General features: G+C 33.9%; 1 protein-coding gene across 34 annotated transcripts in view; it reads left to right on the plus strand.

Moving 5' to 3' along the window:
• The window catches only part of PCDH11X (protocadherin 11 X-linked), a 484,442-nt gene that overhangs the window by 83,311 nt on the left and 387,798 nt on the right, over positions 1-13,333 (plus strand). The window contains exons 5-6 of one of the 34 annotated variants that reach the window (XR_013938711.1): positions 1-6,849; positions 6,949-13,333. The exon at positions 6,949-13,333 is cut by the window's right edge and continues 50,172 nt beyond it. The exons of 31 other annotated variants lie outside the window; for them this stretch is intronic. Coding sequence is in view for 1 of the 3 variants with exons in the window: in XM_080553218.1 (XP_080409344.1) it covers positions 1-6 (6 nt within the window). In the remaining 2 variants the exon portion in view is untranslated. 2 more of the 34 variants (XR_013938710.1, XM_080553218.1) reach the window with 2 other exon arrangements.

Consider the following 13,333-nt stretch of genomic DNA (forward strand, 5'->3'; position numbering starts at 1 on the left):
CTCTGAACGTCATCGCATCTGATGTTATATACTGAAGTCGTACGTGTACACAATGATGTTAAGCCAGCAAACATGAAAACAAGGAAATAGCACGAGAAAGCCCTTGTCCTGTCTCTGATTGCCGAAGAAATTTATCGTCTGATCTCCAGAGGGGTTTGGAAGTGACGATGAACTGTTCAAGCTGCCCTACTGAAAGGTATCAAGGGCAAGAATTTTTTAAAAGGAAAAGACAAAAAAATTTAGTACATTGTGCTATAGTGTTCTATAACGTAGTTTTGCTAAGAAAAAAGTAATGTGACCCATCATTCCTCACAGTTGGCAATTATGGTAAATCTATTGTTTTCTAATTTTGCTTGTAATCATCTTCTTGTCCCAGATTTTTTCCTTATTTATTTTAGTTGAAACAATTAGAAGTTTTAATTATATAAGTATATTAAAGGGAGCAATAAATTTTATTCATGCTTTAAAAAGAGAATGTAAAGTTCTTTATACTCCCTGCATTAAAAAGAAAAGCAAATGAATTGTTGTCATATATAGCACCATTACACATATTAAGAATTAAGTGGTATTTATATCTATTCCATAATATTTTTAATGATAATATTGCTGCTATGGATCATAAATAGAACTGATCAAATCACTGCTTTCTCATTTTATAGGCACAATAGTAGTAGTGAAAAAGTACTTTCTGCTTTCTTGACCACCATTTTTTGTAAAAAATGATCACCTTTTAAATAACTCAAAAGTATTCACTTAACTTCCTAAAATAAAATCTAATTTGCATTTTGCTTGCTGGAATCTAGGTAATGCATAACAGGTGCTATACACCTAATTGTTTGAAATACTTTTATTTTAGAAAAAGTCATAAATCCAGTGGCTTACTTTTTAGTGTGATAAAATAGGAAATAGTATGCATTTGTTGGAACCTAGAACTTTTTGCACTGTTAGCCAGCACGTGGGGAAAAAAATGGCTTTTTTTTTCTCCAAATTATTTCTCTATATAGTTAACCTTTTTTTTTTTTCTTTAATTTAAATTTGTTTTGTTATTTAGTATGGCTCATTTAACAAATATAATTTGAGTATCATTGCTTGGTTTGCAGCCTGGTTGCAAATTTTTGTATATTGCTTCACATTTTAGAAAATAATGCTTAATATGTATCATCTATAATATTTGCATTTCATACGCAATGCAAAATCTCTTAGGAAGCAAAGGAGTATAAAGAACCCTGTTTTCTGCACTTATATGAAGACATGTAATATTAGTTTGCTAGAATAAAAAGAATGACACTTTTAACTGGGATGTATACAGTATGTATAACTGTCTTTTAAAGGCAAAATTATTCATGATTGATCAATTAGACTACAACATGAAATTACACCTTACTGTATGTTTGATGTAAAGATATTTATAGGCTTGTACTTAATATTCACGTTGCCTCAGTTCTTAGACTGCAGAATGTCTACCATGACTGTTGCCTATAGTATCCTCCACATTTGCTATCTGGCTCCTTCAAAAATGTGTATTTGGCTATTTGATCTGTAAAATAAATTCTATTAATACTGAAGTATGTATTGTAATTTAGCATATTGTATTGCATAATTATAGCTATGACTGTTAAAGAAAAAAATTAATTCCTATAATGAGATCATTTTCTTGAGAAGATGTTTATGTGTCTGTAAGACAGTTTTGCTGTTTCTAGTTACCATATCCTTGCATCATTTACGCTTCAAATTAAACAACACATTCAGTGGTTAGACATACAGTAATGATATTTATTGACACAATACCACAACTCAGCCAGTTCTTTTGGTTTGAAACATCATTCCGGATATAGTAAGGAGTTTATTCAAGACGTATTATTGAGTGTAACTAAAGATGGGTACTGCCTATTGCTATTACGGTTGTTTGCTTAGATGCCTAATAGTTGGGTGATGGGAAGCATGTAAAGCTATTTGTTAAGAGTAATTAACCTTTGGCCTGGTAGAGTTGTTCATTAGGAAGACAGTAGGATTTCCTGGACTTCTTTCTCTGCTTTTCGTTTCTTTATTGAATCTTTAGATTTTTGTCCTTGTAGTAGATAGGTTTGATATCCTTGATAATAGGTTTGATTTTCTTGATGAGAAAACTCATGTGTGTAGAATTCATGTTTGATTAAGAAAAGCACCAAATAATTTGAATGCTTCTTTTGAGACTTTTGTTTTGGTTTGTTTTGATTTGAGGAATACTGATCTGAGATACTGGACAGGGTTCACCTGCATGCTAGAGGACTGCACGCCCTCTATAAGTGCCTACTTTCTTACACTAAGTATGAAAAGAACCTTTGATAAGTTGTGCTTGCCATTTCTTGAGATGAATGTTAATTGTTCATGAGAAAAATACCTCATGGGACTATTTATTTCTTTTGTTTTTAAACTAGCTGAAGATACATCTTTTTTCCTAGTATTTCACTGGTCAGATCATTATATTCTATAAATAAATAGTTCTAGAATAATCTAGGATGATTTTAAACTTTAGAGAAGATACATGTATGAAATAAAGGCTCATCAGGTGGTTGGATTATTGGTCTAAATCAGTAATCTCTCTTCTAGTTCTCTCATGAGTCAGCACAGCCAAATACAGTAACCCTTCAAATGCACTAAGGGAAAAAAACAGCAACCTCCTAAGTGGTTCAGTTTCATGTGTTTCTCTGTTTCCATTTCTGGTTTCTTACATCTAAATATCACTTTCTAAAAAGTGATTCTTTTACAGACTGGAGTAAGACTAGTTCAGAGAGCTCATTTCCTTCTGATGATTAAATGCATTCATGATAGTCTCATGAAAGCCTAATGTGTACTTAGCAAATGTGTATGTGTGCTGAATATTAATTTATACACTTTTCAAGGAGGTAAAGGATAAATGGAGGCCAGTCAAAAAGATTCTATAGTTAGGTTTTTATTTTTTTTAATGAATATTAGCAACCTGAGTCAAAGCTAGGCATATGTCAGTGTTAAAAATATCTTTTTCTCAAGTGTTTTCACCTACAGAAATAGTCTATCTGGCTGCATGGAAGTCAGAGTAAATTAAGAACAAGAGTTACTGAGTTGACCACATTTAAAACTGAAAACTATGTGTTTTCTTTGGAATATCAAACACACCTTCTGTGTTATTTTATTGTGGTTTAGACTGTAATTACTATTATTCACCATCATCTCAGTAAAATTCTCGAGAGATTTATCCTTTTGTTCTGTGCACATTGCCACCCTTGTCACCAGTGCAGAAAGATCTTTGTCTATAGATAGTCCTAGAGTTTGTTTTGGTTAGCTACAGTGCTATGTGTGGCTCAGCAACAAGAATAGCTCTTTATTTGTTGCCAGTTTTACAGTGTAAATTACTTGCTTTGCATTGCAATGCCAGCAGCCAAAGATGGCTCAGATTTGCTGTCCTGCATCCTGTGTCATATTGTCAATGCCTGGATTTCATATGGATGCGTGTCTACCAAAGCTCAGTGCCACTCTATCCCAAACACACCCTGATGTCAAGTGAGTCACTCCAAGGAAAAGTTATGGCACACAATCTTCAGGTTGCTTGAAAGCTGCCTATCATATCAGAAAATATATTGGACTTTTTATTGGTGGTTTTTTATTGGACTAAACCACCACAGGAGGATATCTCTATATCCTTCTGAATTTCTTTGAATAGAGCACCGCTAAAAGGGCAATAGGGTGCTTTCAAAAGCAAGGCACATTTATGGTGTAAATAACTTTTTTTTTCTTAACATAAACTGTAATGTTGTTTTTGTTGTTGTTGTTAATACACACGTTCAATGATTTCCTATTCTACCATACTACAAATATTTATGGCATAGCCTGGTGTTAAGTATTATTTGTAAAATCTTTTTAACAGATCTTTTTGAGTATATATTTTTGCTTTCATATTGAACTACCAAGCACTGTTCCTTTTATGTCTTATTTATCTGTTTCTAAAATAAATTCTGTTTAAAGATTATATTTATATATGTTTTGGAGAAGCACTGTTTTTAAATACACCTTTGGTCTCTTTGCTCAGTGCATGCACACTGTCAAATCTATACATATGCCAATATTTCTTACAGTGATTGGAGTCTATAATTATTAAATTAAATTTACCACACAGAGATTACTAGTAAGCATATTCCTTAGCAGCATGTACTTTTTATTGTCATTTTCTTCAAAGAATATGGTCTAAGCAGGACTTTCCAAGAGTCGCACATCCTCTAACAATGTTTACATGTATGTGTGTATTTATATATTTTGTATAGATATATATAGTCTACATATATATATCTGTGTATGTGTGTATTTTCTGTACATGTGTATATAAAAAGAGCATGAAGGTGTATGTACACACGCATATATCTCATATTCAATTAGCACAGGTTACAGGCAGCATATTTTACATAGAATAGAACTGTAGCTATATGCGTATATGTCACAATAGACAATATATGTCTTTTGCTGTGAAAGATAGCCAAGCTTTACACATTTCTTTGAGGTTGGTCTTCTCTTTTGGGAACGTTCTGTGTTCTGTATTAGAAAGTGACTCTTGATAAGTTGGAGGTTAGGATACAATATGACAAATATAGTTTAAATTTCTGTTCTCCGAATATTTCACTTTTCAGTTCTGATGGTACATTCCAGTACTGAGGGCTGGAAAATACTTCCCTCCCTATTCTAAAATACATATTTTTTTGTTGTTGTATAGGTACTCTCTTAAATCTCACCACTGAAAATGTCATGAAAATGATGTTTCTCTGCCTCCTCCAAATTGTGAGCCCCTGCAGATTTCATAAATAAACATATGTAAATCGAATCCAGTTATTTAAGTTCATATAGATGGATATTAAATAATTATATTATCAGGAGTTTTTCAGGGGTATAACTGACTTCTGCAGTCTTTTAAACAACTTTTTTTCATGTGTATTTAGTATATTTTTCCTTTTCAGGGAAGGTGTTCATAAAAGCTCAAACAGCTTATTTACAATAAAAACTAAATGGTGATATCAAATATTTGAGGTTTGACTTCCCACTACTGAATAGCAGCTAAGAATTATCAGCTGAATTCCAGTCCTTTTTCTCAGTATATTTTTCATCCTTTTTGTCCTAGGAGATATCCATGGCAATTAGATGGATGAACTGAGTTCTTCTTATGTTCTCTGTTTACTGCTGGGCTGTGATGTTATTTGTCTTTCTTTGTGATCTGATCAGCAGAGTTTGACATGAAATTTGAATCTAAGACCTTTCCTCAAAAGAATTTCCTCCTTTTCATTGTCTGGCAGTTCAAAAACTTCCCTTTCATCCTGTACATAAACTGCAAATAAATCATAGGCATATAGGCCCCTTGACACTAATATAGATCTGAAAGACTCCACTAACAGACCCTCCCTCACAAAAATATTTTTTTCTAGATCCTTATCTAAACTATCGATGGGCTGATCCTTCCTTCCTTTGGCTTACATACATGTGATACGTTGGTTTTATTTTTGGGGGGAGTGAACACAAATTGTTCTGAATTTTCAACTCAATTTGTTGATAAGTTGATTTGTACAATCTTTATGCTAAGAAACATGAAAGCATTGTGAAATATTTGAAAGAAACTAACAGACTACAATAATAATATTAATTCTTGTACCCAGCTAAATGAAGAATACTTTTGCCTCAACTATTTAATGCTATATATCTTCAAGACTGTCTGTCAACCAAAGTTGGCAGGGTCTTCCATGGGCAAGGTCATGATCACATTCAGGACCTAGGCAGTGTTAGGATAGAAAGGGAAAAAAAATATATCAATAAATAAAAGATCCTGCTAGTGTATATTTTATCTTGTGGTAAGATAGCTCTGTCAGTATCTGAAGTTCTGCATTGGAGAACTTTGCAGATGTAGCTTTGAGTCGCATTCTGCCACATTCAGACGTACTTTCTTAATTGGCTTAATGTGTAATTATTACAAATAAAACAAGCAGAATGTTGCCTTCTACCTAATAATGTATGCGAACGCATGGATGTGTGTTCACACATGATTTTAAAGTTTGACTGGTATCAGGCTTACCTGGTGATCTTAAGGTAAGATGTCTAAATTATATTATTTGACTGATTTTTATTGACTGTTAGAAATTTTGTTTCCCTGCCTTGGGAAGTTAATGTATGTTGAACTGAAAGTGAAAAACAAATGCAACTTAGACTTTAAAAGTGTATGGTACAGTTTTCTTTGCTATTTTAACTGGATGAAACTAAATTGTTAAGGATATTACAAAAACTTTGCCGCATGATTTACCTTTTTGCCGTTTTGAAACTTACCTGAGGTAAGTGTATTAAAATGATAGTTAATATATAACAATAAAATGTCTTCTATCTTTGTCACATTTTATTTCTTTAAATAGGTTTGAAATTAAAAAGGTACTCTTAACCAGTTATTGTATTCCTCCCAAGAGGGGAGCAAAACATTGGTTTGTGTTCTCAATCTTAGCAGAAAGGAGGCAGTGACTTCTGCAGCCTGCTGAGATTTTGGTTGCTGTTGATTTCAAAGTTAGCATCCAGAACTGCTGCAATTTATAGAACAAATGTCTCTTCCAATTCATGTTAAACTCAGGACTCAGTAAGAGCTGCAGCTGAGAGTTGCTGCCATTTGTAAAGGTATGTCTGATACTGTTATTACCAGCGGTAATCAGCATTGTTGTATTCACTGTCTTACAGTTCATGCAGAGTCATCTAGATCTTTTTAGAATTCAGTGGGAACAGTGGTTATACCAGAAATCCTACAAGAAAATCCTGTTCTCCTCCCTCAAAATACACTAAGCTACTCTACCAAATACAAATATCTAATACTTCTCAGAGGTACGTCTGATAAGACACATTGAAGTAAGAAAATTGTATGTGGATCTTTATTCTTCATGCTAAGTATTTACTGTTTAACTCTTACTTTACTCATTATAGGGCTGTAGAAGCTAGGGCGCAGACATACGCACAAAAAGAGATATTTTCTAATACTTTCACATGCTTGATTTCTCTATCAGAAGGTATTCTAAGATATTTATTGCGGTTTAGTAGCTTGTCTGAATGCATTTTTGAATGGCCAGAAGTATTTTATTTTTTTTTATTATTTTAATCTAGCAAAATTATGTCAGTAATTCAAAAGCAGGGATGAGCAGATTGGTGTTATTGTGGAGCAATTGTCAAACCTGTTAATTCCAAATATATTAGGACTGAGGATTCCTTCAAACTTCATGTTAAATCAAAGATAGTAGCTTCTAAGTATGTGACGAATATACTTTCAGAAAGTAGCATTATTATTATTATTATTACTATTATTATTTTCATTTTATGGCCAAAGTTCTGAAGTTACACGTGATAAGTGATCTCTGCTGATTCAATTCCCTTTCTTCGTTGTATTTATTGTAAGGTCACTTCTCTGTATTATTCATTTGACCAGCTTCCTAACTCAAGGTACTTCATATCCCATTCATCAAATATTTTCCTTGTTCTTTCAGGGTTTAAAAGAACAGTAGTACTTTTATAGTCTAACACTGTGTGAGATTCCTGTTTCCTGCTCTCTATAAAAAGAGTTAGGATTGCGTTACTTATCTTTCTCTTTTTTAATATTAATGTATTGAAACTGTGATTTATTTTTGATCTAACACTCTGGACATCACAGAAGCATTTAGGCTGGAAGAGACCTCCAGGATCAGCTAGTCCAACCTATGACATACTTAAGCTTTTGCCGTAGGCATTTTGTCAACTTAGTGTTTGACAAAAGCATATTGGAAATAACCAAAAGAATTAGTGTTGTATGTACGAATCTCATCTGTCAAAATAAAATATTTATTTAGAACATTAGTGAGTCATAGAGCCTGCCTTCCTGCCTGCCTGCCTGCCTTCCTTCCTTCCTTCCTTCCTTCCTTCCTTCCTTCCTTCCTTCCTTCCTTCCTTCCTTCCGTCCTTCCTTCCTTCCGTCCTTCCTTCCTTCCGTCCTTCCTCCCTCCCTCCCTTCCTCCCTCCCTCCTTTCCGTCCGTCCGCCCTTCCGTCTGCCCTTCCATCCTTCTGTCCTTCCGTTCTTCCCTCTCTCCCTCCCTCCTTCCCTCCTTTCCTCCTTCCTTCCTTCCTAATTGCTTCATTCTGCAAGAGGAAGGTGCAGGATAAGTTGTTTCCTTACTCCCAGTCTAACTTTTGTCTGTAGCTCCACCTTTCTTTTCACTTTTAGATGAACCATCTTCAGCTTTCACATCATGCCTTACTACACTTGTCTTCATCTGTTTCAGTCTTGAGTTTAATGCATGTAGTATCATGTTGCATTGTCACACTCTTTGTCATTCCATATTAGTACTAATATAGAACCTATGGATATTCACACATAAAAAATTTAAATCAGTGCTGAAAACCGAGTATATTGGGAATTTGGCTTCTTGTCAAATCATTACTTTCAAGAAAGTACTTTTTCCTATTCACCTTATTTCTGGGAACCTAATTCCTCCAGGAGAAAAATATCTAGCATGGGAGACTTGAACATTCTTTGACTTTTTTGGAGCTTTGCCTATCTTGAACCTCAGGTTGGCATAAATTTATCCCAAAGGAACATAGTATCTAGAACTAGATTCCATCTAGTTCTACTAGTGAAAACATTGATAAGTGGACATAGTCACGAATGCTTTACTCACAAAGTAATTAATCAAACCTTTTCAGAAACTTCTGACACTTAGATATTAAAAGCAGATAGAAATGATAGAGTAGTGCTGTCAATCTGAAAACCAATTGGTAAAGGAAGGCTTAATTGGAGCGGAAAATGTTCTATTGATACGTTCTGTGTACAAGACACACAATGGCACATTTATATGTACTCTTTCAGCTACCAAGAATTATTTATTAGTTGCTGTATTCTGGCTTTGAAACAATAAACATGGCTAAGACAGCACATGCTCAGTTGTATAAGGGTTCCAACATCTGTCCTGACAATCCTCTTACAGAAAGTCCTTTTGGAATTAGCAAATGACAACATAAGTTCTGAAATGGATATGAAAATGTTAATGGGGGTTGGGGGGAAGTAGAGGGAAATATTTCATTATGTCATTGCCCCCTTTTAACACATTAACTGCTTGAACTGTTTGTTTTTATGATTCCAGATGGTAGCAAGATGCATAAAGAAGAATAAAATGAAATAGAACAAATCAAATGCTTGGCTGCTGTTCAAGAGCAGCTAGGGCTAAGCTTTATTAAATTCACATGAGGATAAGATAACTGTGGAATTTCACAGAATGAACTGCACTAATCTTACTTATGAAGACCATCATTCTTCTTGAGATAGATGGGAGAATATAAAATTTTGCCACCAAAAAAACCACACCCCAAACCAAAAACAAGGCCCTCTTGAAGCGTATTTTCAGAGGGCCTTCACTACTTGTGTGAAATCTGCGTGTACCACAAGCAAAAAGAAACATGCACAATTCATTCTTACACATCAAAAGTTCTAAGGATTTGTTCTTTCTCAGCAACAAATTAGAGAATACTGCAAAGGAAGTTAATATGCTCTTCTCTGTGGCATATAGAGTCCCTTTAGGGATAAGCATGTTTATATTTAAAAAGGAAAAATATTAAATTTTAAAATTATATTAGACATATATAAAAAATGAAAAAATACAAAGCTGTCAAAAATATTTTATCTTTTTTTTTTCAGGATATAATTCATGTTGTTGATGCCTTTTTTGTGACTGTAGATCCTTTTTTATGCTTCTGCAGTTGAATTGCAGTCTCTAACTCCATGTTTTTCAGACATCTGTTTTGTCACTTATAGAAATTATGTTCAAGCAAAAATGTTTCAGTTATTTTTCCCTCATTTTTTTGCATAGGACCTCTAAAATACAAAATGTTTTCCTCAAACATGTTGAAATATTTTTTTCCTGCCAATACTTGCAAGATATATTTTGTTAAATTCTCCATTTGAAAATCATTTAAATTTTATGTCATTCATAAAGTAAATTACATTCTTGTATCTAAAAGGAAGGAACAAAAACTGTAGAACTCAGGGATAAATTATACTGAGCATCCAAATCTGTTAAGTAGCTGTCCAGGGAAAAGCAAGGGAAAGAATAAATCCAAATCTGGTTTTATATTCTCTTTATATTTGTGAAGTCTGCACAGGGAAAATACATTCTTAATCACTCCTAGATATGCTGGTAGTGACCATCTACTATGATTACTGATCTGCTCAGGGTTTACTAAATTTCATAGCAATAGGTAAAAAAGGTATGTAACAGGTGGCATAATTTATTAAAAGCAATCATATGCATTCAAGCCTCGCAAAATCTGGTATTTGTGCATTACTGATGGGCCATGTAAAGTACTCCCTCTCAGTAGGGTCACTACATTGATCAAGAAAAGAGGTGAAAAGGAATACCCTCTAAGGAATATATCTTGTAAAAGTTTCTGCCTGAAAGTTCAAGATTTTGAAGTAGCCTAAAAGGTAACTGATATGATAACTGCAATAGTTGCAAATGCAAATGATTTTTTTTATTTTTCATTTTTAATTTTAATGTTATTTTATTTTATTTTATTTTATTTTATTTTATTTTATTTTATTTTATTTTATTTATTTATTTCCCCCCAGATACAGAACATGTTGTTTAGTAGTCCACAATATGTTTTCTCTTTTTTCTGGACACTACACGTATATCTGCTAACAGCTGTTCTGCCATTTAAGGGAAAGTATGAAGTAAGTTAGATGTGCTAAATCAGCATAGTATTTTGTAATGATTTTATGCTGGGTACAGGAACAGTGCAAATATATGTTATGTATTTTGCAACTTTTATGTAACAAAAGTATTTTATAGGAGCTGCATCCTGTAAAGTGAATTTGAGAAGATTAGACTAGTGGAATCTTTTGATCTTATGTGTGTGTTGGAGACTGACTTCTGTGGTTTTCAGTCCTGCATTGAAATTATTAAAAATTAGCACTTTGGAATAAAGGGCTAGCTGCATTAAAAGAGAGGAGTGAAATATTTTGAATATTATATGAATCTTATGTCCAAAATATAAACTTCTGCTGTAACAGAAACTTTATCTAATAATTGATTGCTTATTACTTTTGAGTGATCTTAGTATTTACTGTACATTACATATGTTCACGTGAAAGTTATCTTTTAGAAATACACAAACCCAGAGCATGGTTTGCAATAACATTGGGAAATATTATAGTACAATAAGGACAAATTTTTGACAGGTGACACTCACTAAAATTTATCCATTCTGTATCAGGAAAAAAAGTGTTGAAGGAAATGGGAAATCTTTGTAGAAACTGAGGAATCATTGCTTTCCAGAAATTAGGTATAATTAGAGTGGACATCACATGGAAATAAAATTGAAAACAGTAGAAGGCAAGTGCAGTTTCAGTATTTTTATGTAGCCACTTGTAGAGGGAGTTTGGGTAGTTCCAAACATGATAATTTTGTTTGGGGGGTGGAATAACTTGTTCACTGTTACTCCCTTTGAAAATGAAGTAAAAGACGGAATCTGGCTGCTTGATAAATTGAAGGTATTCATCAAAGCTAGAAATGCAAAACTTACTGAAGGCTGCCTTTACTTGTTCCTGAAAATAATAGTCTGATTGTCTATATAAAAATAATGGCCAGAAAGAAATCTGTCATATGTCATAACAGATAGATAACCTTTTCTCTTTGTGAAACCAGCCCAAATAAAACCTCTCAGATTTAATCAGAACCGTTCTTCCTTTTCCTATGTCAATCAAACCCTGCCTATTGATAATCCGAACAAAATAGCATTGAGAACACAAAGTCTACTTTTGTCTTATTAAGGTGAAAAGATTCTGCCAGGGTTTGATAACATTTGAGATGCAGAGGCTGTTACAAGAACATAATGAATATCAAATATATCTGCAAAAAAGACTTTTTGTCAAGATAAAATCCCAATGAAAAATGCCACTTATTCTTTATTTTCCACCAGACAGGTTTAAAGCCTGCAAATCAAGAATGTAAATCTTTATTTAATGAATGTACTTAGTTTAGTACACTGTGTCATCACACAAATGGGAGCCTTGAATTTATTTAGTTCTCACCTGATCCAATAAATAAATCACAGAATCACAGCATCACAGAATTGTAGGGGTTGGAAGGGACCTCAGGAGATCATCAGGTCCAACCCCCCTGCCAAAGCAGGTTCCCTAGAGCAGGCTGCCCAGGTAGGCGTCCAGACGGGCCTTGAATATCTCCAGAGAAGGAGACTCCACAGCCTGCCTGGGCAGCCTGTTCCAGTGCTCCATCACCCTCACCGTGAAGTTCTTTCGCGTGTTGGTGCGGAACTTCGTGTGCTCCATTTTGTGGCCGTTGCCCCTTGTTCTGTCCCCACAGACCACTGAAAAAAGGTTGGCCATATCCCTTTGTCTCCCAAATAAATAAATATAATGAATAAAATAAAAAAATATGAATAAATGGATAAAAATTAGAAACTGTTCTTCTATATTCAAATACAGAATACTCTATTAATAAACCAGAATTTACCAATAGATGCCACAATCTTATGGGTAAATCTTTATAAACTTGTATTTCAAGAGAGTGCTGTAGCGTTTGGACTGGTTTCAATGTAAATATATAATATATACTCTGTGGATTGTTTCCAGAGGAAAAAGGATCTAAAAAGTCACTTCTAATTTACGTACCTGAGTAGTACTATGTTTGTTCCATGGGAGAAGAAATCAGATTGGATACAATGAATAAAAAGTTGTCACATTTCATATAATATTTCAATCATCCTTCTTTTATTTGAAGATAGAAGAAGGTTATTAGCTTGTTGTTAAATCTTTAATTGGTTTATGTTTATTTCTGATTTTATCTAGCTGTACAACACGTCCGACACTTTGTTAAGGATGTTATTCAGTACAGAGAGTGGAGAGCTAGTACAGGATATTCCGCTGCTGATCAAAAAAAATGCTACGTGGTGGGAATTCACAAGTAAATGTGTTGTAATCTCCCACAGGGATTGTGGAAGATTGTCTTGTGCTGTTTCCATTCCATGATTGGTGTGTGGTTGTAGGCTTTGTATGGATTTTCTTTCCGTAATTGTTTTTGCCTTAGCCATATTGTGGCTGGAGATTGGAAGGAAAAGAAAAAAAGATCAGAGAAGCTTGATAGTAATTTGGTTTTCAAAAGGGAGAGACTGGTTGATCCAGCTATAAACATTTAAGCTGGATCAACCAATAACCTTTGAATTACAGAGACAAATGCAAACTGTGGAACCGTACAGGGAAGCAGTACGCTAGCTGTAAGCAAGAAGTGAGAAGGAAAGGTGAGTAAGTAGGACATATTGTAATAGTATTTT

The sequence above is a fragment of the Anser brachyrhynchus genome, assembly GCF_964034855.1.
Source record: "Anser brachyrhynchus genome assembly, chromosome: 13".
Classification (NCBI taxonomy): Eukaryota; Metazoa; Chordata; class Aves; order Anseriformes; family Anatidae; genus Anser; species Anser brachyrhynchus.